General features: G+C 49.0%; 1 protein-coding gene across 6 annotated transcripts in view; it reads right to left on the minus strand.

Annotated features, from left to right (window-relative positions):
- The window catches only part of LOC105276288 (homeobox protein cut), a 130,386-nt gene that overhangs the window by 65,726 nt on the left and 39,544 nt on the right, over positions 1–25,116 (minus strand). For all 6 annotated transcript variants that reach the window (XM_026972292.1, XM_026972290.1, XM_026972293.1 and 3 more), the window contains exon 2: positions 2,595–2,795. In XM_026972292.1, coding sequence (XP_026828093.1) covers positions 2,595–2,795 — 201 coding nt within the window. The remainder of the gene's footprint in view (positions 1–2,594; positions 2,796–25,116) is intronic.

Raw genomic sequence — 25,116 nt, forward strand, 5'->3', positions numbered from 1 at the left:
CTTCCGGGGAGAAAAAAGGCTTCGAGTAGCGGTAGATAACTCGTATTCTATATTACCTCTCCAAGATTTATCGACCCGTCCAGCTCTATATACCTTGTTCAGCCCGCAATTTAATCTGTATAGCAAATCACGCCCTTGCAATCTGTCACGCGTAAGAAAGAAAGAACGTTCTTTTTGCCGCATCAATGGACCATCATTTATACTTAATTTCCAAATTTCTCTTTTAGGAGGAAATATATTTGGCACGTTTCACAGTTAATAGTTTCGTCAACACGATGAGAAAGAGACAAAGGAGGACTTGTCGGAAAATATTTAAATCTCGCGTAACGCGCCGCGGACGCACATGCCGGACGTAGACATAATGCCCTCACCGTTGGTGCACACGTTTGCAAATAATCACGCGAGTATGCACAATTAATCGACTTTAATTGCGCATTTGCGGGAAGCATAACGGCCCGACATACCTGGCGGTGTTCCCTGTTGCTAGATAAAACAAAATGCGGAGAGACGGAGTCGCTCCTCGCGTCCACGAGACGAGGGTAGTTTATTAGGCCGAATATTCGCCGGTAAAACTGAGTGATGACCGTCGTTATCTCCATTCATCCGTGTCGCGCGGCAGCTGCGCGTCGCAGATTGCGGCCGGACGGTGCAAAAGCTCGGGCAAGCCGCTCCTCGGAGACGGTTTGCGCGGTCGTCGCGGCTATTTTCGCCGAGAGACCAGAGATCGGGCGCGAACACGCGCGGGCGTGAGCGGGGATACTCGCCTCCCCCGGGTTATTTACCCTCTCGATAAATATACAATAATGTTATCGCGCGGTTCTCGTTGAAACCGCGGATCCCCCGGACCGGGTTGCAATAAGAGAGACGCTCCGCGCGCGCGTAGCCACCGCCGCATTCCGGCGCTTTAACGAGCCGAGCGAGCGGCCGGATCCGAAGTCCCGACATACCGTGTTCGAAACGCTGGTCGCGAAGTCCCGACGTGCCCGACGTTCGTCGTTACTAAATATATAACGAAGATGCACCTATTCAACCGGGCGCGACTACGTTAACGGGCGCCGAGGGAGAAAGAGAGCAAGAAAGAGGAAGAGAGAGAGAGAGAGAGAGAGAACATCGAGGAAACAGAGCGCCGATACGGCGCGTTACGCTTTTCCAAATTGACTTCGTTATCTATTTCGATAGCTGATCAGGTATCATTCGTTACACACGTTCGCTACTTATAGCCTCGAGCGGGGGTTCGCGTGGTTCCGCGGGAGCACGGCGGAGTAATTTGAAACGGGCGTTTATCGCCGTATCTAGGTCCCGATCGTGTATCTCTCGCGGGAAAAATGCCACGCGAGAGTTGCGAAACGGCTCGCCCGAATTCATTACCCCGCCGTCCGTATGCCAATCATGTTGCTATCTTTAAATGCGATTCGCCATGCAAAACCTACAACCGCGGCCTCTTTGTCTCGATGTAATTCGTGTGTCAGTCTACTTTATAAATATATAATTTGTAAGCGGGCGAAGTTGTGCGGGGTGCTAAGCGAGGCGGTAACGCGATCTTCTGGTTATATAACAAATTTATAAATGACAATATTATATTTGTCACCAGTAAATATAACTTTTAGTAATAATGGTTTCATATAATGTGTTAATATATTCATTTCAACGTTTTTCAATGTAAATGGCAATGTATTTTTGTTGTAATTGCATTATTACTAAAACTTTTAAACTTTTTTTGTTACAATAAACATTCAAGTATATTTGAGTACCATTCTACATTTATCTAATCTAAAGAAAAACCGTTTAATATTCTATTACTTTGTGCGTACAGAAACCGACGATCTTTTCTTTGTTTCGTATCGAAATGTGTTATTTAACCGAGTTTGAAAAAAAAATTGTAAAGACTTTCAATCCGTGAAATTGCGGTTAGCAATGAAAAAAGGTCTGCGTTGAAAAATATGTGTTTCGAAGGGTTGCGCGACGACAGCAATCGGTTATACAAAGGGGTGAGTGTCAGGCATGCGTGCGGTGTACGTGATTGCGTGAAACGGGATGGATGCAGGCGGACGAAGAAGGAGAGGGCAATAAACCACCGAACGCGGATATCGAACACGAGTAGCAACGTTAGTCATTCATCTCGACATGCCGCGGTTCACGCGTGTCTGCACGCGGAAATCGTGCGAGTGTACGCGCTGGTTTTGCACACTGCAACCCCGGCTTCATTAAGCCGCGCGACCACTCGTGAACGAACGTTCGATTTATCAATCCGTTCGCGCGAGCGCGGGCACTCCCTTTCCCTAGCAGATAGTGACAAAAATATCAGTCGTTATCAATTAAATATTCATTATCCATATCACCAACGACGGGAAAATTTTGCAAAAAACTATGATTATTAATGCCGACAACTTTTCTGATCCGACCGTGCACGGCTTTTTCCACTTTTAAGTAGATTGTCAGTTCGTTATCCTGTGTCTTTCATTTTCCAAGCATCGACGATATACACACTACATAGAGAGAGGGATTCATCCGTTGAGATTACAATCGCCATTCACCCCGGCGATACACGAGAGAGCAACATTTTAGCGGGAGGGTTCAAGTTTGATCCGACTCACCTCTTTGTCTTTAGCCTGCAGCTCCTGCTCGAGGTTGCTGTTCGGCGTCCTTCTGGGATTGCTGGCATCGTGTACCTGCTGTTGATCGCTTCCCTGCGGAGGCTGAGACAATTGGTGTCCCTCAGTCTTGGAATTGCTGTCATTCGTTGCGGCGAGCTGTTCTTTCAACGCGGCTATTTCTTTCTCCGCCGAAGTCGCTCTCTGAAACAAGAAGGAGAAGATAATGAGCGCCTCGCAGACGTTTATATTTGCGATTTGCGATAAGTGTACACATTAGCTCAACGGAAGCCCCTATTCGCATTTTTAATTGTTCCATCGATTTAATCGTGCGCGCGAGACGAAGAGATCGTTTAAACATATTTTAGATCGAGTCGAGTTCACGTTTCGCTATCGATGTGCTATTCTTTTCTTATTTCATTGCTACGAACGCTCTTCGCAAGTTCTTTGCATCGCAAGGAGCAAGAAATAGAAAGACGTTCGGCGAACTACTTCGGAGCCAATTAATAAAGGAGATTTCGTCGTCTTGAGCGACCTAATAATAATAAGCGATAGTCCTTTCCGTCGAGACGTGTGCGCTTTGCAATTCGCGCGATTGTGCTCCGTTTCGCTCAAGCTGGTTTAATTTTGTAATGCGCTCACACGGCGGTCGCAGTTAACGGCGCAAATGATTGCGCTCGCTCTGCCCGTGCACTCTGTACGCGCTCTCTCCCCGCACAAATTTTTCACGACGGAGCCGATCGTTAAATTAACGTCGCGGTGCCGCGCGACACGAAATCAATCAATTCTCGCTGGCTGCACCTAATTTCGTGGCTGCGAAAAGCCGGCAAAAATAGAAGCGACGGGCCACCGCCGCGCGGTGAACGAGACCGCTTTGATATTCTCAGCTCAGGAAATAGCGGGATTGGCGTCGCGGTCTCTTAGATCCCGGACATTGTTATGCACCACCGCGTCGCTCTGTAATTCGTGACTAACAACTACCGGCACCCGGAGGCTGCGCGAGACATTTTACGCGCGAACTCACCTCCCCACGTACCTAATTGTAAGTGTACGTGGATATTACGTGCGGTACGATTCGAGATGGAAAAACACAGTATCATTTTGCGAAATCGGCTCGTGTGCGTTATCGAGAACCGCTTTTCCTCTCGCTTGACGTATCATGTCTTACGCGTGACACTTGATGAATTACGGTAGCGGTTGGAAATATCGCCATATCGATATTTTCGCGGGTTCAGCTATCAGAGTTAACGTGCGTAATGTAAACAGCTCGTTGCCGCTGTAACATGTCAGTCCTGATAATTAGAAGCCCCTTCTTCCTCTTGTACTCGTATATCGTACGTTTCTCCGTTGGAGCAGCCGCTTGTGCAAACCGGCGCGCCGACGAGGGTGCGGAGCACCTCTCCGCTCGCGGAGAGAGCGGCCGGCACGCGCGATTGACGACGAAATGTTATATTATACTTTCGTGGATGTGCGTCTGCCTTTGCCAGACCCTTCATGGCAAAGCGCTCGTTAATTAGCATTCCAATTGCGACGATGATTGCCGGCGACGACGATACCTTCCCGCGTGCGGTTAGTGGCGAACGACAGTCTTGAGCGCGTCGACTCTTTCGAATCATCGGCTTGAAAAAGGAGAACGATTCGAGTCGGAGAATTCCGCGAGTTAATACGAAAATAACGAAGGTAACACTAACGTTAAGTACCGCGAAGGGTGGGATTTACCTTTTTAAACTTTCCCCATAAAATGTCTAATAAATATTGTTCGTGCCGGCCACTGTTCCGACGCTCTCGGGTATATTAATTATAGCAGCTTTTACATTCAAAGTAGCTCGGACGTCCACCCTAGGACCGGCCTATCCTCCCTTTCCCGCTGCAACCACGGTGGACGCGCGTCGGACACCCCCCCCCCCCGCTTGTAATTCTTGTCCACTCGGCCACTTTTTCGTCTCCACTCTGCTTTTTGTGTTTTGTCTTTTTTCTCTCACTCGTCGCTTTGTTCACGTTCATGACAATCTCGATAGAAGGTACAGCGAGTAATCGATTGGCCGAATCAAACAGGTTACAGTGACAGTTATATCGACGAGAGGAAACCGGACTCGCTGTTTTCGCGATCAACAATTGAGCGTCGATGATGCAAGAGATGATCCCTCAATTAGCTTGTGATTCCGAGTTACTCTAACCATCCCAGTTAACTGCCGCTAGATTGGCAATTTTCGTCGTCCGTTTCTTTTTCTCTTTTGCTCTTTTTTTTCTTCCTATTCCTCTCTCTCTCTCTCTAAATTACAGTCTACCTAAAATGTAGACAAGCAAAGCAAATTGACTCCTAAACGTGGCGTCAACCAAAGTCGACGCGTCTCGATCAAAAGCGTTAATTAAGTTAACGACAAATGATATCGGCGATATCAAATCAGGGAAAAAAAGAGTGCAGTTGCTGAAAAATGGAATTAGTGGCAGTCAAGAATTTCGATTCGCGAATCGTCAAACGCGAGATGTCAAATGTGAAATATAAGCGGAAACCACGGATGGCTGGTCGCGCGGCTCCTCTCGCTCGTTGGATTTCTTTTTCAGCTTATGTAAACACGAAACGTCCACCAAACGGTGTATGTACGTGGCTTCGATGTGTATCCCTTTCGATCTGTCGATGTGTGACATCTCGTGAGACACACATATGGCGTCACGATCGGCGAACGATCGCGGGAGAGGCGAGAGGACGGATCGCGGGCAAGGAAGAGAGAGCGAGAGAGAGAGAGAGAGAAGGAGAAACAGAGGCACCAGGCTACAGCGGGCAAGTAATGACCCATTGTTTCCTGCAAAAAGCCTTGACGATGTTATCGATAATTGCGAAATGATACGGGAAGCATAAATACATATCCGAGAGCGAGCCATAATATACGACTGTTCCAATGGCGGATGCGTATCGATAGCTGCTGTCTGGTAGCATCCTGCGTATTTGTCACGTGGACGCACGTCAGGAAACGACGGAGGAGGGGAGGAGAGGAGAGGGAGAGCTCCTCGGCGCGATAGAGAGAGGATCGGGAGAGGATCTCGTCGCTCGATAACGATCGTCCTCCCGCGCGCGCGGAACGACCACGATCGTTACATTAACAACGGAAGTCGTTGGAGGATAATGGTTTTCTTCGAACGCGATCCCGAAGCCCGATCGAGCGGATGCGTATATGCGCGCGCGTGATTCGAGCGAGAAAGATTCCTCGCCGACGATGATTAATAGCGCCAAGTGCGTATCACGCTTCGACGCTGTGCGTCTCGTGTCGTTAACGCGCTAAATATTCGCGAGCGAGTAACGCGCGTTTTGCAATTAAACGTTGCATTACGTCGTTATGAGTAATCCATATTTCTCGCTTGTACGTTTTCGCATCGACGGGAGCGCGAGGAACGGAAGGTGCGCCTTCGCGAAGCGATACGAGGGGCTCGCGGACGCGCCGATCTTATCGGCTCTCTAATGTTTTCACCTTAATGAGAAACAATATGAATAATTGAAACTACAACAGAGATACATGTACACGTCCCTTCTCCCCTTTTCAGCCTGATGAACAATCGTTTCCCTCCGCAGCAGACCGCGATATGCAATAAGCTGATATTCGACTTCGATGATCCAGCGCGCGAGCTGAGCTGTCGCTGAGGTTTCGATTTTTTTTCACGGTGGACAATAATAACGGCGCCGTTTCAGTAACGAGATTGCGATATCGGGAATAATAGCCCGCTGGTCGCAACGCTAAGCGCGGGGGAACTTTACATTGTCCTATAGCTTATGCGATACGTAAGTATCCCCGTTATAGTTTCGTAGAACAATCGATCGTCTTCAACATGACGGATGTCTGGTAAAAACTGACGTGGTTCGGTGCTGTTGCGTGTACGCCATGAGCTCGGGATCGCCGCTCGAGAGCGCTCCTAAGCCGCGCGTAGCCGGCGATATTTCACCGTCGAATTTGTAATTACTTTAATTGGCTCCAGATGCTAATTAATGACCTAAACATATGCCGCGTTATACAGATCCGGCCTGATAGGGCGACCTATAGTCCGCCGTTACCCCGCAGGTCGGGAGGAGATCCACAGGGGCGGGAGGGTGAGAACGCATGTGTTTGTCATTACATGCACTGCGATGATTTTATCGCCTCAGAATAACATCCTCTCGCCCCCTTTTCCTTCCCTCTTCTCCTCGCGCCTTCCGCTCTACACCTTCCGTATCAGATCCAGAAGGCGTCGATCGTCGATTAAAATGTTCCCGCGTCGGTTTGCGACGCCGCCGTCCCGCCGGAAGGATACACGAGTGCTCGTTAATCGTCCGTGGATAATCTCCATTAAATTTCCAGCGCGACGTATAAGCATCGCGACGAGCATCTTGTCGATCCAATTGATTGCGAGATGAGGCGTATTAAAGCGTATCCGGCCGGTACTCAAAAGCGATTGAGCTGATTCAAGATCGTTGCGGACACAACGGTAGCTGGAATAAAATACGCGGGGGCACATTTCGTGACACGATCGAATTGAGTACTTCGTTATGAGCGCACGTCGATCGTCCTCGCCTGTCATTACGAGATGCTACCGGCAGCAGCCGGTGTTCCCGCTTCGATCAGTCGACAGCGTCGATTAAGCCGGCCGTCTTTCGAGCCTGAGGAGGGAAGAAGATGGGCAACATCGCGACGTATGCACCGATCGGGTCGATCGTCGAGTCGAGCCCGTTTCGTCTCGGCCTGGACGCCCCCGTCTCTTGCACCCCTTTTGCGCAAATTGACGGTTCCGACTTCCAGCGGTGCCCATCGCCGCGCGCCGATCGATCGGCCACTCACCGATTCGACATAGGGAGCCTACGTAAGGGAATCTCGGCTTCCTTGCAGCAAGAACTCCAACTGCGCGGGATTACACTCCTGCGCCTATACACGGTACCGGTCACGCACTTGGCGCGATCGCCACTTTTACCTGCGGACGAAAGTCGAAAGAATCGATTTCTGACGTGCGCGCCGACATATTGCGGAATGGCTGGCCGTAAATATGTCTGCACGCCTGAGGTCTTTTACACTGTCCCGATCATCCACAGCTATTGTCGGATAATGTTCGTTTCGTATATAGTCGTGTACCGAATCGATCACAATTATGCGCGTATTTCCGAACTCTGATAAAATACTTTTATGTGATAGAAACGGAGAGAAAGAGAGGAAACATTTTGACATATGAATATTGAAGCAACTTTTGTAACATAAAAAGGAAATAAGCTTTTTTTAAAAAAATCTATATAAAACAGTAAAAAAATGATAATATGATAAAATATACTTATAGTCGTAAAATGAGAGGGCAGCATTCATATATACTTCAAAGATTGACCGGCGGGATATCAATTTCTTGGAAGTCAATTTCAGGTAACTGGAGAATCAGATTTTTCGACTCCCGCCGTCTGCCTTCTTTTTTTCCAGCTTCCTCGCGCAGCCGTCGAGGAAGGAAGATTGAGAGCGGCAAAAAGCGGCTCTTTCAGTCGATTCGACCGCCGCGGCGCGAGTTAGATTTACCTCAGCGCATTACAAAGTCTCAAGATTCAGCAGTAAAGCCATCGCAAAGGTCTCGAGATTAAAGTTTATGAAAAACTTACGATCCCCGCGGCACTTTGTGGATAAGTTTCGCGTAAACTACAATTTACGCGGCCGCGAAAAGAGCAATTGAACACTACCAGCCTGCAACCGTGCAACGAGAAACGCACGTCCTGTGTGGCTCGACATGCCGGAGCGAATGTCGGCATCTGCCCCGTCGAACGTCGGGCATTCTTTGTGCGGCGAACGCAGAATCCCGAATAGATCACGCAGGCCATCATGCCCGCCGCACGCTCGCACCTCTATTTTTATCTGGCCGCCCAGTATCATCGACACGTCACTCTTCTTCTCTCTTTCGTCTCTGTTTATTTCTCGCCGGTTGACTAATATAAGAGGCACGGGAAATTCCGGCGCGCGGGAGCGGAATCGCGGATGCGATTGATGGACGAACAATGAACGCGGAATAATCAGCACGATAAATCATCATGATCATCATGATCATGTAGGACCGCGATTTATGACATCCTGCTTACGAGAGATAAGGAGTCACCTCGGGATCAACAGAAATATTGCACAATTTCAATTCGATATACGTTTATTATCACTTCTCTGCGATCAAGAGGAAACGTTCATAGTTTCCTCGTTATAGTCATCAAACGTAGTGACGAAGTTGCATTTTCTCGCGTAATTTGCTGGTCGGCGTTTTATTCATTGTTGATAAAGAATATGACGTTTCTGCTATCAGCACGTAAAGCAACTTTCTTCCAATATAATTTTTTCTGTATTCAAAAATGTGCGCATAACGACTGATGGCGCGTTCCATCAATTCTCCGATACCGCCTCCTCCCGTGACAAACAATGACGAACGAGCAACCGCGAAAAGCCCGAAGGTAATACCTTGCGGTGTGGGAAGGGGCGAGTAAATTTATGTGGGCATAAAGAAGCATAATGTCGCCAGTGACTTACAACTGCCGGTCGCGCGAGCGACGCAAGATCGCTTATTGAGGTTTATGCCGCGTCTGCGAGCTGCCGATCAAACGTCGTGACCCATATTTTAGTCGTTTACTGACCGCATCCGAGAGCTCATTAAAACTACACTGATATTTTTACGACAGATGTTCGGTTAAAGTTACGGTCGATCGATAGGTCGCCGGTCGATCGCGCGCCGCGGCGGTGGTGGCGGTGGCGGTGGCGTCGCCGCGACGGGTGTGTAATCGCGGTTGTCCACGAAAACCACCCCCTCGTTCCTGTCGCCGCTCGGTGGCATTACGGGGTGACAGAGAGGAAGCGGGGCAAACAAACAAAGAAAGAGCAGGAGACGAAAGTACCTTATACCAGGCGCCTTTATAATCTCCCACAGGGTGGTGGCGGAAGCGAGTGGAAAGGGGAGGACGGGGAAAGCGAGGAGTGAGGGGATGAGGATACGCGGATCAGCCGTTTATGACTACCGGCGCTGTTATATTTTTTTAGGGAAAAGGAGAGAGAAAAAGAGAGAGGTAGACGATGAAGGATGACGGAAGAGGAGAGGAGAGGGCGAGAGACGCCCGCGATATTTCAAATTTTCTCATTACACCTCGAGGTGCGAATGATCTCCCTCTCGCGCCCCTCCTTCTCTCCCTCTTTCTCTCTCTCTCTCTCTCTCGCTCTCTCTCACGTTCTTTCTCGCTCTATCCCTTTTGTTCTCACTTCATCCTCGGTTGCTCTATCTAGCGCAGGTCCTCCACGCCACCGATACAACGTGGCGTCATTCCGCCACCCCCCCCAATCACCTCCCTACAGTGCCCCTCTTCAATCTCACACCAACCAGCCATCAGAGAGAGAGAGAGTGAACCCCTCTTGTATTTATTATTAAGATATCGATCGGCTCTAAGCCCCGCTACGTACTGCAATATGCGGCTGGCAACGCGAGAAACACGTACACGAAGACATCGCGGCGAAGAGAAAGCTGAGCAGCCTCTTATATCTTTCCCCCTTCTCTCCTTTCTTCGTTCCTTCTTTCAATCTTCGGTCGGAGTCATCCTCGTTGACTATCGTGCACTTACGCGCTTGAACGTCAGACCTCGAGGAGGAGCGTGTGTGGTCGCTATCACCGAGCATGTCGCCACGCTTTCTCGCCGCGCTCGTCGCCTTTAAACGAAAGGTAACACGCGAGGCTGACGACGCTCGCCACGATTAGCGTTTCACGCGTGCGATACGAGCGTTAACGGGACGGAACCCGCGTCGTTTGCCGCGCGAAACGTGCCAACGCGAATCAAGAGTCAAACCTCTTCTGCTCAAGCGATTAAATAGATATCGAACGCTTCGTGAATCTTTCGACGAAAATTACATCAAATTCCGCGCTTCGTGCCACCGATATTCATACGTGCATGTTTAATGCGGATTTCATTCACCGACGAGTGGAGACGGACGGAAGGTTTCGTCTACAAGGGCCCATTCGTTGTAGGACAATAAACGCACGCTCGCATTGTCCTAAGAGAGACATTTTTCCGAGGGTCGTCGACCGTTTGCCATGCTCTTTGCCCTGAGCACACGCATATGCGCGAGGCCCTTAATAGCTAAGGGCTGCAGACCTCCATGTGGCGCGGGGAGCAGGTTCCCACGTGCGCCGACGACTTCTGACGAAACGAGACGATGCAATCCGTTACGCGGTAGCGGTCTGTAGATGAGGGGGAGGAGAGTCAGAGAGGGGGGAGACAGGAGAAGAACGAGCTTCCCGGGGACAAATAAAAGAGATTGTCGCTCGATACGAACGCATCAGGACGGCAATATTTAAGAAATGTCAATACGTCATACGAGATGAAGGGGGCAGGGGGATGTCGACCGGAGGAGTCTCGTAACGGAAGTCGGGAACGGATAATACACCGGCGGCTGCGCGGACGGACGAGAACTGGCCCCGAGGCGCTGGTTAAAAAATAAAGGAACGCCTTTGATGTTCCCCGTTGTCCTAATGAAAAATTAAAGCCCTTTCTTAAACATCATTAGACACGAGCACTCTTTCAAGTTCCTAGTCTTCCCTCCTCATCTTCGGCCTCTCTCTCGCTCTCTCGCCCTGTCTTCCTCATCAGCGTCTCGCGACGACATGCCCGAAGCATCCAATCATGGGCTCTTGTTTTGAACCGCGTCGACGTCGTCGATGCCTCGAATCGAGAGAGAGATAGAGAGATAGAGAGATAGAGAGATAGATAGATAGATAGAGAGAAAGAGAGAGAGAGAGAGAGAGAGAACTTGGCGACTTCCGAAAATACGCTTACACCCACGTAATAATCTACGCCGCGAGCCAAGATCAATAACGTCATTATATCCACAATCTACATCCATATTGCTAATGCATTTGCAATTGCTACTGGATTCTAATTCAACGTACACCGCACAGTACTATTACATGTAGCGTTCTACGCGTGACACGAATCACTCTTTTTCCTTCCGAGTGCGGCGTATACCAAGTCAAGCGAATGGGTAAACGTAAATTGATCTGTCGAATCCACTTTGAGGGCGTCTTCAGCTCGAGCGTATCTGAAATTTCATCCGCGCACGGTGCTTGAAAATAAACGGCCCATACGGAGAAGCGACGTGGCATCAGAAGTAAGAATAACACAAAAAATGGGGATTCGGGTTATTGCGGCGTTGACGTTCTTGATGAAAATCATCTCGCGTGTCTCGCCCTTCCGATTAATTCGTAGAAAAATTCCCGGCCATCACCCGTGGAATTTCTTGTACTAGATTCAATTTAACGAGCAATGTAAACGTCCGGGCGTAATATAGTATCCGAACATGCTTCTCGTGTCTCCGTCCGCAACGTTGTAGCGAGTTATATCGGTGTCTTCGGAATGCATATAAGCTCGCGCGGCAGCGCGGCGTCGAAACAGAACCGGATATCTTCTCACGCGCGCTGCACTAATAAATCATGATGGCAGCGGGAAAAAAGATCGGTGATCATCTGCCAAGGAGAGAGGAGCAGCAGAAAACACGAGGCGATCCACGAGGGGGATCCTCTCTTCCAGCGACGCATTCGAGTCGTGTCGCCGTTGATTTCCTCTGCCAACGCGAGAAGAGCAAAACAGTCCCGGTGATGCTCTCGTTTTATCGGCTGCCGAACGAAACTCGTCATCGAGAAGCAAAAAGCACCGTCTCGCACTCGCCATTGCTGTTGATTGTTTAACCATGCGAGCAGAAAAGAGAATAAACTTAGAGATGTATATTTTTATATTATATATAATTAAATTGCATTATATATATTATTATATTATATAAATTATATAATATTTGTATGCGTCGTAGAGGAACATAACATAAGAGTACGGACTGTAACATTTGTAATGTTTCTCTCCTAGTGTCTCATTCGTAAGTAACTTGTATTGTACAACGAGGATGTGCCATCAGAAAATCGTATGGGAGGATATGGGGACCGTGATGCGTCCACGTACACGCTAGGAGGATGCAGACGGTGGCCGGGACAGACGCCATAAATATCGGGGCGTTCTTATATTTTCATCACGGCCATCATTAAAATTTATGTTATGATCAGAAGTGCACGTATATATCAGAGGACGCGCACACCGCCACGGCGGCGTCGGTCGTTGCGAAAAAAGGGGGAGAGATGCGGTGGGCAGAAGAAGGGGTGGGCGGCAAGCCTGAAAGAGGGGTAGGTGGTAATATTGTAATCTATGTGTGGAAGAACGCGGGAAGAGAAACAGAGGAGAGATGAAAAAGTAGCCTGAATGGCAGGCGCCCCGTTGTAAGGGGGTAGTTTTCGGCCGGAGCGGCACGCCACGCGAGGGATCCATAGTATGGCACAGGGGGAGGAACGAACGCGGACGAAAAAGGAGGAGTGAGAAGGGTGCCGAACGGAAACAATGACGTCTATACCAAATCCCTGTTCTTCTTTTTTCCACCCGCACCTCTTCATCTCCCATGACTCTTTTCCTCTCTCCCTCTTTATCCCTCTCTCTCTCTCTTTCTCCTTCTCTCGCACGCGCACGATCGTTCTTTTTTTTCGCCTTCCTGTCTCTCCACCCGCGGGGTGCCATTAGACCCCCACGGCGGCCTCATAAAAATATAGCCCGTATTGTGCTCGCTCAGGTACCGATATCCTCATGTACTAAAAGTAACCTACTGTCCCCCGCGTACACGCTTCTATTGTCCGCGTGCACTTGCCCGCGCGTCAAGGCATCGGCGTGTGCGACATGTATCGGAGACGATCGCTCGTGAACCGGAGCTTCGCCGTTAATCAGCTTTTTAATTGCACGTAATCGGCCGGTCTTGTGCGCGGCCAGCTGCACCTCACGCAATAACGTTTTACGTGCGTTTTTTACTCACCGAGAGCTTCGGGAGCGCAAGTCTGACAATATGCCCGACAAAATAACCGGTACTGATAATTGCATGTCGTAATAACTCCGCAAAATCTATAAATACGCCCATTCCCACGATGATGCGGGGGTGGGTAGCTCGATGATAATAATGGCGAACGAATTTCGCCATTCGTGCGTTGATCGGCGCGCAATTAAAAGCGCAAGACACGCACTTTGGAATAAAGTAAGGGAGACAATTCCACGTTATTATTGCGTGTATTATTGTCCGGTCCGAAATTTCGCAAAACGAATCCTCGCGGGCTCGCGGCTCATTTACGCGCGATGGCAGTTGATTAGTTCCGGCTCGCGGGATCCATCGAGCAAGTGAGCACGCTCTGTCGACTCGATAGAATCCTAACAATGAGAAATCTCAGAGACTGGGGGGTAGTTCGATCAACGCGAAAAACGAAAAAAGAAAAAGAGAAACGAAAAAAAAGAAACAAAGAGGAAAAGCAAAATAGGGTGCAGCGCAAAAACCAGTGCGCGAGCATCTAAACGACCGGCGCCGTGATCAGTCGGCTCAGGACAGATCACAAAGATGATTCGCTTTTGGCGGAGGGCCATTGTCGTCCGTTGGACCGAGCAGAATCGAAATGGCAAACGGTAACTCGATTGCTCGGCCTGCACACGGATTGCGAATTATTTCTCCTGTGGTGGCGTGCTCATTCCGCGGCCAAACAATCGTGATCGATTCATGCAAATTTCAACAATCGTCCCGCCCCCGCCACTCCTCTCTCTTTCCCTTTCCCGTATCCTCCACCTCCCCCTGCCCTTCCCCTGATCCCCGCAGCCCTGCATTCACCGTCCCTTTGCTGATTCCGCCGCGCCGTATATCGAGTCCTCCATTGTCCGAAGCGAAATTCGTTTCTGTACGGCACGAGCCTCGAGTGTTTTCCTGGCTACACGTGCAGTCGGTCGGCTAACCCGCCAACTTCTCCTCTTTTGCGCAAAAAAATAGCAGTGCACAATCGCGAGCGAAATTCGAATCAGAACTAACGCATGAGGAGTAATGTTGAGTATGATTAAGTGGAGGGCGACTTCTATTTTTAATTTCTTATCGGCGTGATCTAACGTTCTCCAACGATTTCCTCTAACATTTCTCGCGTTTCGTAATGGAATAATGTTGCTGTATCGCCGTAATGATGATGATGATGATCACCGATGTACTAGCGATAAGTGAAAGTGTAGCACCACGAGGCTCTCATCTGTCCATCGCGAACTTTTTGATTGAATGTATTGCGGAGTCGGTGTGTTTAGAGACAACGTCGATACCTACAATTGAGCTCGCTCAGAATTAAAACGCGAAGAGTAATCACGCCATTACTGCGTAATCAAACTTTATAATACTCCGGGAGAAATAAGGAAAAATAAATCGAGTCTTAACAGGTTAATAAACGTCTTCTTTCCCTCCGTCAACCGCCTCTCACCCATCCCCCCATCCCGCCTACTCATTGCGTATCTCAGCCTCGTTCCCGTCTTTCTCTCTTTCCTTCTAACCCCCTTCAAGGCCCTTCCACCTCCGCACTTTTGACGCTTCGCTCTGGAAATCCTTTGATTCTCATCTTTTCGGGTGGCTTGGAAACGTCGATGCGCCTCCTGCATGAAAAGGGGTTCCTCCCAGGACGTCCCCTGATTGGGACGATAAAAGAGGCCCCTAGCTAAGCGTGGAAAGGGTAAAGAGAGAGGGAGGTAAAACACTAATTAGTTATCAAAGGGCGAGGAAGGGTTTGGTGACAAAATAGTAGATCCTGGAACGAGGAGCCCGCGCACCCTCCTCCACCCCCTGTCCCCTGCCCCCACAGTCCCCTCTCGTCTATCAGATATACTGCCATCGTCACCACCGCCATAACCCCAACCTTCGCTCTCTATCACGTCCCGCCACCCTCTCCCGCTACACACCGCGCGCTCCTAGTAGCACCCATCCAACACCTCCGACCCTTCCCGTCCCGCTCGCAAGCCTCCATTCACCCCCTGCTCTCTATCGCGCTCTCTCTTTGGATGGCATCCCCCAGTTAGTGTCTTAATACTCTCGGGAGGACGGGCCTGTATTGATTTTCGAATCATTAATTCTACGTCTAATCAGAACTTGTGCCAGATATACGTAACACGCCTGTGTTCATGCGCGTTATATGTGTGCACACACACACACACACACATACACGTATATCGGGGGTGCGCGTCTCTGCTGGATGGAAGCTGATGGTGATGCTTGCCTTGACTGCTACGTCAAACTCCCGGGCGCGTGAGTGCATACCGATATACGCTGACAGATTTGTGTCGACGAGTACAGGTGATTCTGGAAGTAGAGGTAGTGCGCCGCACCCCCAAAGACGATTCAGGAGAGTCGACGGGCGAATCGGCAAGTCGTGTACGCACGTCTCGGTGATGTCGAACCAGTACATCGTCGAATCGAGACGCGAATTTCAATCATCAGTTGCGAGACGCGACTGAAAATTCTGCTTCCGCGTTCGGCGAGTCCGCGCGAGTCCTAAACGACGCAGCGCAACTCGCCCGTGCATAATATAATTGATTCAGTCTCGATATTACGTTTCAATGATGAGGTGTCTCGCGAATTTAGAAGCGTCGTTGACCCTTAACCGAAATCCAATTCCCGAAGTAGAGTGGCGTCGATCTATCTGGCTAGAAGTGTTTGTCAATCCGGCGAGCGTGATTGAAACACCGCACGGAAATACCCGATTGGAAATTCATTCCTGGCCCACCTCCTCGGGCGAGGAATTCCCTCGTTTCCGCTCACGGAGGATAAATCGCGGCGACGTTATATCGACAATTGCAGCACGCTCGCGATGAACGAGCGTGCACGAGCGTTTTACCACGCCGTACATTCTGTGGGCGTTAAAAAAGTTATTAATAATTCTCTCCTCAAGGGCGGTTGGAAACTCTTGTCCCTAAATAATGTGACTGGCCCCGCGCGGACGTTACGTAAACGTTCTCCAAAGCGTTAAACGTTTGATTTGTGTATTCTTTGGGGGCGTTTACGGCCAAGATCAAAGCCGCCAGTCGAATTCGCATGGATTCGGTTAGAAATGAAAGACGAGAGCTGCCGCGTGACTCATCGACCGCCGACGACGATTCTCGTCGATTTGAGAGCCTCGGTATCGCGTAGTTACTCAGTGCCTGATCTCTTCTCTGGACGGCGCCGCGCGATTTCGCGGCATCGTGAAATCTATCGGATGCTCGATTCCCGGAACGAATCATATATAACGTCGCAAATGGGGCTAATTATAGCGATGACCAACGCTGACAAGCGTGTCGATGTACGCGGCGCCGATCATCCGAAGGATTCGATCCAGCGCGATACAAATTGTCTCGCAATTAGCCGGCACTTCGGTGGCCGATAATAAAAATTAATTGCCGACCCGCCGTTGCCTTCGAGGCTCGTAAAAAACGCCGCTCTCGCGCGCGCACACGCCTTCTGCTCGATCCGATGCAGTCATTAATCGCGTTACAAGTTTTTATTAGCGGCGAATTAATTATATTGATTTATCAGCGAGGGAAATTAATGTGCGTGCAGGTTGACGGGACGAGTATCATGCTTCAAAAGTGTACAAATAATTTAACTCGTTAACGCGTAGATCGGATTTTCGCGCGTAGATAATGTACAAATGTACAACGGAATGCATTGAACGGCGCGACACGAAAGTCGAATGAAAAGATTTCAATCGGTTCGTCAGCGACTTTATTAACAATGCGCCATCCCCGCCGGGACGCTTTATTTCGCAAAGGAAAAAACGGCTCGCAAGCGAATTAATTCGATCGCCACGCCGCGATCGGCATCTATGCTGCTATCGCGCTCGCCATAACAGATCACATTAAAATTCATTCGTACGGATAATACTAATTAACCGGAGAGATCGGGAACTCCCCGGCCGGAGTTTCCACAACGATTACCGGCCCAGCCGCGTAAGAACGGGCGTTACGCGCCTAACAGTGGAAAATTGCCAATTTTCCCGATAATGAAAACTCCCGTCGCGGTTAATTCAATTCCCTTAATTTCCCCGCATTGAGTCCTCCCGGAGAGCTTAGAGGCAACGCCGCCGCGAAAGATTACGATTGGAAATGTTACGATTGAAATCACACCCGGCACCCGGCCCGCCCCCTCCCTCCGTCCCCGCCGCGAGCCTTGCTACGAGGGAATTTCGTTCATTCGCTCGTTATTACGCACGCCGGATAAATTACAAGGCGATTTCGCCCGGGCCGCGATGTCGCGCAATCGCTAGTCACAGCGCCATGTAATTTCCCAATTCAATCTTGCGTTACCGAGGCGCATTGCCGCATTGCACGGCAAATCAATTCTCCTGCTATGTGCATTATGTTTGCGATAAAATTACGTGGCTGAATTATACGGGTGGACATGGCGATGAATAAGATTACGTATATACGTCCGATATCACTCTGTCGATTTTCATACGAAAAACTATCCATAAACTGTTATCCACCTCCAAACTATTTCTTCTCGTTAGCAAGTCCGACAGCTCTGTATCTTCTTCGGTCCATTTCTGTTCGCCATTTGCGCAAGAATAATTTCCTCTCGTGAGACACGCGTTAACAGTGAATCACTGTTAACTATCTTCGATGACTCGTCCGCGTGCGGAATTGATTTATCACCGAGTGAGATAAAACCGCCGCCAAATGATATTGACGTAAGACAAAGGTTCTTCTTCTCGCTTTTTTTTGCTCTTCTATTTGACGAGAACGCGAACTCTAAAGACGTCAGAGCGCGATTTACGATCGCTTCGATAACGAAGGCACGTCGCCATCGCCAAGATACGGGAGAATTATAATGTCTATTCTTGATCTACACTTCGCTGATTTTATTTCATCGCGACAGCCTGAGTCGCAGTGATGTTTCTGCGCGTAAGTCGGCTTCTCCGCGTTGTGAAAGCCGTGCCGCGACGCGCGAGATGCATCTCGCTCGCGAGGTATCGAAACACCGCGAGCGGATTCGCGGCGCTCCTTATCATCCACGTAACGAAATATTAAGCGCTATCGATCGTCGACGTGTGTTATGAGCGGTACACGCCGAAGGGACGTTTTGAATAAGCGATCGCCATGAATATAAATAAACCGGCGTCATTCCTAATTCATGCCAATTAGAGCCGAAATTTCTTGCCATCGACGAACAAAGGCCGCCGACCCCCTTATCCATTTCAACCGTTTATAAATAAGTTTCCCGTGTCTGCTGCAATCAACTATTCAATATACGTTAACATCGGCCATCGTACGAGCAAAAAAGCGTTAATCTTGCACGAACAATGTTCCATCCGCCGGATCAATTAATCAGATGGTCAGTCCATTCCTTATCGCGATCGTTGTGCGCGCCCCATGCGTACGTGGACGTTTATTTATATAAATATAACACGTTCGTTCAATTGGTCTGTTGCCGGTTGATTAAAAAAAGATCGGGGATTAAAAAAGCGTTAACGTTAAATATCTCACGACCCGAATTTTCCATCCATGCACTCCGCATTCGTACACATACACACATATGTATTTACATACATAGCCCATGTGATGTCGGGGAAAAAAGGGGGCCGACCCGGCGAGAGAATCGGGGGTGCGTTGGCAAAGAAGGACACAGGAGTTCCCTCTCTATCGATTTTATCCGTGTTTTAAATTATTACCCGCTCATTGTGGGCGCCGTGCGTGGGCGAAGGGACAGCGTATCGGTGAACGAAAAAGGGTTAAGGGGGTAGCGAGCGAACTTTGCCTTTTGTTTCGGCGCTCGCGTGGATGCCGAGCGAGGAAATAGGGGATAGAAAGGGAACGAGAGAAAGGACGGAGGAAGAGAGAAAGATAAAGGGCTACCGGGAAACGATCTTGTTCTCAGCAATCAGCCTGTCTCCTGAGAGAGACAGTTTTTTTGTTTATTTTTTTCTTTTTAAGGGCTCCCCGCCGCAGTTACGCGTCGCGACGCGTACCGGATGCGTGGCTGCGTCCGCGTCGGGATAAATACTCCCGACAAGAACTTTGGCCTCCATTGGGACTCGTTATACCATGGGATAGCTTTGATTCGGTTTCCGCGCGTTAATCCGTCCCGGCGATCAGGAATACGCGTTGTGATTTTCCGCCGCGGTGTGCCCGGAGGAGAAAGATTTCCACGCACGGCAAACAAGGCCTCGGGGAAAAGGCGTCGAATCCGCAAAGCTTCGAAACGACCGCGACTTTCCATTTAATCGCACTTGTTCGCGACAATTACGAGATAATTGCCGACGAACTTTCACGGAACGCGCGGCGTAAGTGCATTTCGCCGTTCGAGCGATCGCCGCGACGTTACAAAACTTATCGGTCGCAATTAAAAAAAAGGAAAACCTCGAAAGGAGAAAACGGAGACGTATGATCGATGAACCGGTGTGCTATCAGAATTTCCAAGCAACGATCAAGCCATAACAGCCATCGAAGGCCGCTTATCGAGCGAGACTCCTGAGACGTGGCGCGACTTGGATTTTCCTTGAAGAATGGAAGAAACGAAGGCGGGCGATAAAGGCGCGGATACAGGGATGACTGCGGAGAGGGGACAGAAAAGAGGAAGTACGGAGCTGAAAATCGTTTCTGCCGTCGGGATTTCAAAGCTGCGTATGCCGCTGACGATGACGAGGGTGGTAATAGGGCTGAAACTCGGGGGTTCAAATCAAAGGATTGGCAAGCTGTATGGACGAGCGAGAGGGGATAGGTAGGAGGAGAGAACGGTGGGGAGGAGAGAAATGGCAGGGAACTCGGTTAATTATCTTTATCAATCATTAGAAATCCATTCCTCGAAAGCGTTTCCTATTCCCCTTCTCCCCTTTTACCTATTCCCCTTTCCGGCCAGTATGGCGGTTATGATTTTATCGTTCAGCTTGCGATATCGTATAATCATAACGCAACGCAAAGTAAAGATATTACTGGATATAGGCGGGAAAAAAATGTTAAATGTTATTTGAGTGAGAGTTAATTGCACCGTGCGCTCTTTCGTGCGCGCGCGATCGGAACGCGGAATGGAATTATTACATTCGCGGCTGCGTTTCATTTTTCCGATTGACGGGGAGCAAAAAGGGCTGATGTATTCGACGACTATCCGCCTATACGCGCTTGTCATTCTAGGCGTTTGCTATTTTTTTGCGCGTGAATGCATACGCATACACGTGCACGCTTTATTTGTTTTATTTCCTGTTCCGGCCCCAACCTATCGGATACGGAAATACATTTGATCCGATATTTCCCGAAAATGCCCAATGGTACCGAGGGGTGGCAGGCGAGCGTCACAATCGAAAACAGATTTCCCATTATTACTCAAGGCGTTAATTTTGTCGCTTTTATAATTTCACGAGTTTCGCAGCTCGGTTCTCCCGCCTCCCTTCCTCTCTCCCCATCATTTCGATTCTCACAGTGTTTCCGTACGCATTCGGCTCATTCACATCAGTCGACCAACTGACGTGTTTTATTTGTTCGCACGAGCACGCAGGGATTTCTGTAACAGTGTTAACACCTAAACTTCGACAACATTTAATCATCATCGAACTCGTTGCCGTCCATCCAACTCTTGCGATATGCATCGTCCAAAGCAATGTGCTACGCGTGCATTCTGAGTGATCTCGTCGAAGAAACGAGAGTGCAGATCTTCGTCTATGCGGTATCTCCTCTTTCTCTCGGTACATCTCATCACGTACGTACATATCCCGTACATTCAACAGAGGCGTCATAAAACTATCTGCTGATCTCCACTGCTGATCGCGGCTTTCAATCGGAGTTGGAAAAAAACCAAACACGGCGGAAAGTCGGAAGGGAGAGATTTCGCTCGGAAAGCGCGAGGGGGATAGAAACGGTGCACCACCGCTCCGAAGTGGGACAGAGAGAAAAGACGAATGGTCTGATAGTGGAGTAGGTGGCCCGGGTGGGCGAGGGACACGGTGAGGTAAAGGTGGCGAATGGAAATTCGAATTGCAACGCGATATTCTATACGGACGAAGTTACGTACGGGGCCGACGAGAAACTTGCCATTTTCGTCGTGGATGGAGGAAAGCGGGGAGCGAAGGGTGAGGGTGGAGCAGGACGACGGCACGGCAGAGAGGAGGGGTAGGTTTGCTGGAGAGGGTTGAAAATAAGCGATAATGCGCCGGCTTTACTTAGCTAATTAGCGCCTCTCTCCCTCTGTCTCTCTTTCCGTCTCTCTTCTTCTCCCCCCCCTCTCTCTCTTTCTTTCTGTCTCTCCTCCTCCGCACGCTCTGCTTTGCCGTGCCAAGTGAGCTCTGTGTCTGTTCATCCTGCATCCAACTGGTACCGATCTCTTCACTCTTTCTCTTCTCCGGCTGCCTCAGTTCTCCCACTTCCTCCTCCACCTTCTCCACCTCATTCTCCTGCTCGTCTCTTCGGCAGTCCGTTTTTCCTCCGCTCTACACCGCTCCTGCCGCCCTTCCTTTGGCCAGCCCCCTTTCACCGTGCCGACAGCGGGTATTAATTCATTTAGATATTATTTTGCGAGGCAGGCATTAACATTCTCAATCAGATTAATTAAATTATTTTCCTCATCCGTGGTGCCTATCCGCGCGCTCTCGTTGTCTTCGTCTTCTTCCCCGTTGCGCTGGATGTGCGCCGCAGTATGTGTGTGCGTGTGTGTGCATATGTATGTGAGTGCGGGTTCTATGTGAGTTATTTCATGGCAATTGATTACAACGTCATTAATGCGCCGTCGGAATTACAAAGATACTCCGAGAGTTCGATGTATAAGGGTGCGCTCGAGTGAAAAGAGCGGTTTTCTAGACATCACGCGTTTGTACGGGCGATAAAAACACGTGGAAAATGTTTAGGAAAGAGGTGCGATTGTCAAGTCGTTGGAACGAAAACTCCTGCAACGGCATCCACCGTAATGTTCACAAAGGTCTATCACGTGAATCGCGTAAGAACGATGATTTAATTAACGTTGCTCTCATTACGTGATTTTTGCCAACTTATTAACGGTTTGCATGGGTGTAGCATTTCCTCGCGACAGCAAAGATACAAACGTCAAACGCAAAACTCGAAATCGCGTGCGTCTAGACATCCTTAGATAGAACATTCAGCAATTGGCTGATTATTCGCGGGGATATTACCTCGGAGAAATGTTCCACGGTCGCGGCTGTATCATCGGACTTCGTTTTAAGGTTTCATTATAATTCCAGCGGTAGATAGAATTAATCGTAATCACACGGGCTCGTATGCGTGCGCGTCTGGAACGGGCTTGATACGCCGCTGAAAGTACACTGGAAACGAATCCAAGTTAGCGCGGAGGATAAGAGGAGTGCAGACATGGGATGGCGGAATCCCGAGGTGGATCCCCGGTGATGTGCGAGGGTAGGAAAATCCGTAGGGTGTGAGCATGCCGGGGGTGGCTCGCGGGGCTCACTCGTCCAATGGAAAAGAGAGAGACGGAGCGGGCGAGAGAAAGAGAACGGGCAAGGAAGAAGGGGTTAATGCAAAGGTCCAGGATAATTACCCACATGGCTGGCAATGCGTATTTCACTTTGATCAAGTCTGTGTTTTTCTTCGCTCGCCTATCAAACCTCTTCCCGAGTCCAGTTCTACACCTCCGCCTCGGCCTCGCCATCCTCCCGACTCACCCTCTCGCCGCTTTTCTTCTCTTTGCCCTTACATCATCGCGGGGCTTGATGGGTAGGTAACCGGCTTTTGTCTTTTCCCCGGGAACGTTTTAATTATTTTAAACTCGGACCCGCGAGCGTCTAATTTGTGACATACCCCGCCGAGAGGCGAGGTAGTTATCCCCGTTATGTGTGTATGCGCACACCGATGAGGGCATCTACGATGGTGGCCGATGGTTCGCGGGGGTGCGCACGAAAGACCAAGAATGCGAGCTAGTATTATGAGATCGGCTCGTTTTGGTGTAGCGTTACAAGCGGGCATTCCCCTTTGTTCCTACATTCCTCGCGCATTGCGAGTAGAATCGGTTCGGTATTTATCAGCGCGCCTTCATTGTTATTAATGCCTATTCTTCGATCGGCATTCTTTGCGCCTGATTTTGCGATAATGATGATAATGAACTGTCATCGTGCGACAATAGCTACGAGGAGTTTTCGACGAACCGTGCTGATCTTTATAAGATGACGATCAATCAGGTATCTCATTTATAGAATGGAGAAATCGCTGAAACTGGTCCTCCGTCTTATCAAAATACATTTTGCATCGAGATTAATTAAACTTGTTTCTTTCGGGCACAGTCGACGGATAAGCGATGAATACCTAATTTATTAAGTCGACGGTGGAAGTCCGCTAATGATCTGCGGGATCCAATTATTAGACTCGTTATCATTACTATTATTAACGAAAGATAAAGGAAAGCCCGCAGCGCACCGGTGGTAGAAGTACTCGAAGAATACGGAGTCGCGGTAATTAATGCACCGCCATATAATAAATATCGAGTGCAGGTCCCATTTCGCGTCACGGCATTCCATTAAATTGAATTCAGTATCGTCAGCTGGCGCCACTCAATACCAATATGCTTACCGCCATCAGCCCCGTTCTTTCACCCTCTCCCTCTTCCTCATTCTCCGTGCCACTACCTTTCCAGATTTTGCCACGTTCCGCAACCCCTCTTTCTAAGCATTTAAAGCTTAAAGCGACAAACAAGCTCGATACGCCTGCGTCGATCGGGTTTCGGAATCAAGAGAGGATGAGTTGATTTATATTAATCGGAGGGCTTTATAATCAGAGGGACGATGTGTATACACTACCGGGGATAATTGTTATTTTATGTCATTATCGATGCGAAACAGCGGAACGTCGCAGATTGGAAATAGCGGGCAATTGCCCCGTGTGATACGGTAAACAGCTATTCGGTCGCTGAACTATGCAATAAAAACATCATGGACAACAATGGCAATTTTATCTTCACATAGACATTATTATAATTTTTGGAGTAATTATATGGCAAAAAGCAATATTTTATTAATATCATTAAATACCGTTTAGCGTTTTAAGCGATTATTCCAGCTGAGGGATCACACTACAGTAATCAATTCTGCATTTTAATCGTCATTATTTCTAAAGATAATTACTTACGATTGTTGAGATTAATGTAACATTAATTTCTCTATCAGTTTAATGTGCGTCAACTACCACCGTTGTATCTCGCAAATATAATCAAACGTTAATGCAATAATCGTTATATCATGAGTGAAATACACTATTACTACAGACCACACCTATAAACCAGGAACTATGAATAATAGAAAGTTCTCCTAATATCTTATTAATCGGTTAGTTAAACAAGGATATAATAACGGCACGGCATGTTACATCATGAATGAAGTACGCGATCAATTCTAATCGCAGGGGGTGGCAAACCGGTTGGACGGCGGTCGTCCTTAAAAGTTCCATTTTTCTCGTACAGAACACATCCTGCTCCAATCGCAAGATTGAGGAATGCAAAAAGAATTGAAGCGTGCGAGACGGTTCAGTCGGGCAGTTATCCGATCATTCCGCCCCAAAGAGACACAGCCGCCACGGTGCGTACTGCGGATCGCGTCAACAAAAGGGGATCCCGCCCCCTCCCGCGGGGTACACAGCCAGGACCATCGTGCAGTACGCGATGAAATAAAAAAAAAAGGAAAAAATAAGAGAGGGAAAACGATACGGCGAGAGGACGGCAGA

Source organism: Ooceraea biroi, chromosome 9 (genome assembly GCF_003672135.1).
Source record: "Ooceraea biroi isolate clonal line C1 chromosome 9, Obir_v5.4, whole genome shotgun sequence".
Lineage (NCBI taxonomy): Eukaryota > Metazoa > Arthropoda > Insecta > Hymenoptera > Formicidae > Ooceraea > Ooceraea biroi.